The sequence below is a fragment of the Trichechus manatus genome, unplaced genomic scaffold (genome assembly GCF_000243295.1).
Source record: "Trichechus manatus latirostris isolate Lorelei unplaced genomic scaffold, TriManLat1.0 scaffold00027, whole genome shotgun sequence".
Lineage (NCBI taxonomy): Eukaryota > Metazoa > Chordata > Mammalia > Sirenia > Trichechidae > Trichechus > Trichechus manatus.
This window is the reverse complement of record NW_004443963.1, coordinates 14701376-14703592: the sequence shown is the minus strand read 5'-3', so window position 1 is coordinate 14703592 and position 2217 is coordinate 14701376. Positions and strand designations below refer to the sequence as shown.

The window sequence follows — 2217 nt, the reverse complement described above, 5'->3', positions numbered from 1 at the left end:
TGCAGTGAGAACCCACCCGCAGCCTCTGTTGTCCTCCTGGCACCCACTCGATCTCATTCCAGGCCCCACTGGTCCCCTCTTCCTCCTCTCCATCCCATCACCCCCACCCCAGGCCCGCTCCATCACACACCTGCACCTCTGACCCTTCCCAGCTTACTCCCCTCCCCACCTCTAAGCTCTCCGACCCCTTGCTCAAAACATAACTTAGTGGTAACACTCTTCGAGCTCACAAAAACCTCAGGATTCAACGCCCTGCAGGCTGTTCCCACAGCCCACGCTGTGATTAACATGCACTTGTCTCTCCTCGCCATTTGTGCTTGTGCCTGGATAGGACATCTCTAGAAGATACAAGACACGGGTAAGGGTGGTCAACTTTAAGGGACACCTCTTGAGTCCTTTGAATTTTGTACTATGTGCATGAAAAGTCTATATAAAATTAATGGATTAGCCTTAGTAACAGTGACCATGAAAAACAAAAACCAACAAACAAGTCCTGGCTCCACCATTCCTAGTTCTGTGACCTTGGACAACTTCCTTAAGAACTCCAAGCCTCAGTTTACTCGTCTATAAAATGGGACCTTACGAAGTTCCTATCTTATAAGATAGTGATGGGTAAGTGCTTGTGAAGCACTCAGCACTCTGCATGGCTAACAGTCAAAAAACCCAAAACCCCGTGGCCGTCGAGTCGATTCTGAGTAGAACTGCCCCCATAAGGTTTACCAAGGAGTGGTTGGTGGATTCGAACTGCTGACCTTTTGATAAGCAGCTGCAGCTCTTAACCACTGCATCACCAGGGCTCTGGCAAAGAATCAGGACTCAGTAAATGTGAGTGATGACCTTCTTTTCTTTGCCAATCTTCTCCACAAAACTCTGAGCTCCTTGCCAACAAGAACCACAATATTCAACTGTGGATTCCAGAGCTTTGCACAGCTCCTGGCATGAAATGCTCCCCAGAGTCTACGGGATACAATTCACGGTCTTCAGGGTGGCATTCAAGGCTGCTCCCTGGCTAGCCACTGCCTGCATGTCCACCAGCATCTCTCAGCCATACTCCAACACACAATGCCCTCGGACAGCTCTACCCTGTGTGCACGTCCCTAACGCTTTCCTCCCTTCCAACCTCATACTCCTTTCCCGGCCTGGCAACCTGTAAACTCGTCTCATCCTTCAAGCTCCTGCACACGGTTCCTCCTCTTGCAGCCTTCCTGCCGCCGCTGGTAGACTCAGTCACCCCCATGGCACTTGGTACAGACCTCTTAGCCACATATACCAAACAGTTTTGTTAGCGATATACTGGCAGTCTCTCCCTCCTCCCACCATTCTCGGGGTCCCGGGGGCTGTGTTTTTCATCCCTAGTGAACTCAGGAAGTGTTTGTTGAATGAATGAATGAGTGAATGAATGAATCAGTCCTGACCACTCAGCCTCCTGGCAGCTTCCAGGGGCCAAATTATGGTGAGTCACTCATGCTCTGCAAATGCCACGTGGCAAGAATGGTGACCTCCTCTCTTTGCAATCTCTGCCACCAGCTGCAGCCCAGAGTCTGCATCTCTGAGCCTGAGTGCACCCGGGGAGTCTTCCAGGCCTGGCCTGGAAGCTGCAGCTGGCATGCGCTCAGGACTACAGCCTCAGGGAGCTGAGTGGCCTGCAGGGAGCCCCCCTTCCTCTCCTCTCCCTGCTGCAGGTCTGCAACGAAGTTCAGCAGCATCAACTGAAGCCCTCTACCAGGTGCTGGGCTCAGAGTGGAGACAGGAAGATGAACAGGACACAGTCCCTGCCTTCAAGGACAAAGAATGATGGTGGAGACAGATGTCTGGGTCTACCCCATTCAATCCACCATTGATGATTCACTGAGCACCTACTAGTGCCGCTCAGCTCTGTGCCTCCGTTTCCTCCTCAAATGAGATGGAAAGACCCACGCCATCTGACAGCAGGATTGTTCAGCAGGTGGAACTAGATAATCTCTGTAAATTGCTGAATAAACTATGAAGCCCTGCATCGATGTTATTATTGTTGTTTTTATACATATTAATATAACAATAATGAGTAATTGAGCTCCCCTGCTCAACAGCCACAGTGTAGGTGTTTGAACGTAGTAGGCGTTTAATTGATATTTGATGCATTGAAATGCAGTTCAGGAGCTGGGCATGACATTTCATGACTTGGGGAGCAGTGCCATCGTGTGGCCAGAGTGCAGAACAAACAGACCTGGTAAATAG

The 2217-nt window shown here is 50.4% G+C and overlaps 1 protein-coding gene across 1 annotated transcript in view; it reads left to right on the top strand.

Moving 5' to 3' along the window:
• The first annotated feature begins 608 nt into the window (after positions 1-608).
• The window catches only part of EIF3D (eukaryotic translation initiation factor 3 subunit D), a 30266-nt gene continuing 28657 nt past the window's right edge, over positions 609-2217 (top strand). The window contains exons 1-3 of the mRNA XM_023728909.1: positions 609-612; positions 1201-1245; positions 1582-1726. Coding sequence (XP_023584677.1) covers positions 609-612; positions 1201-1245; positions 1582-1726 — 194 coding nt within the window. The remainder of the gene's footprint in view (positions 613-1200; positions 1246-1581; positions 1727-2217) is intronic.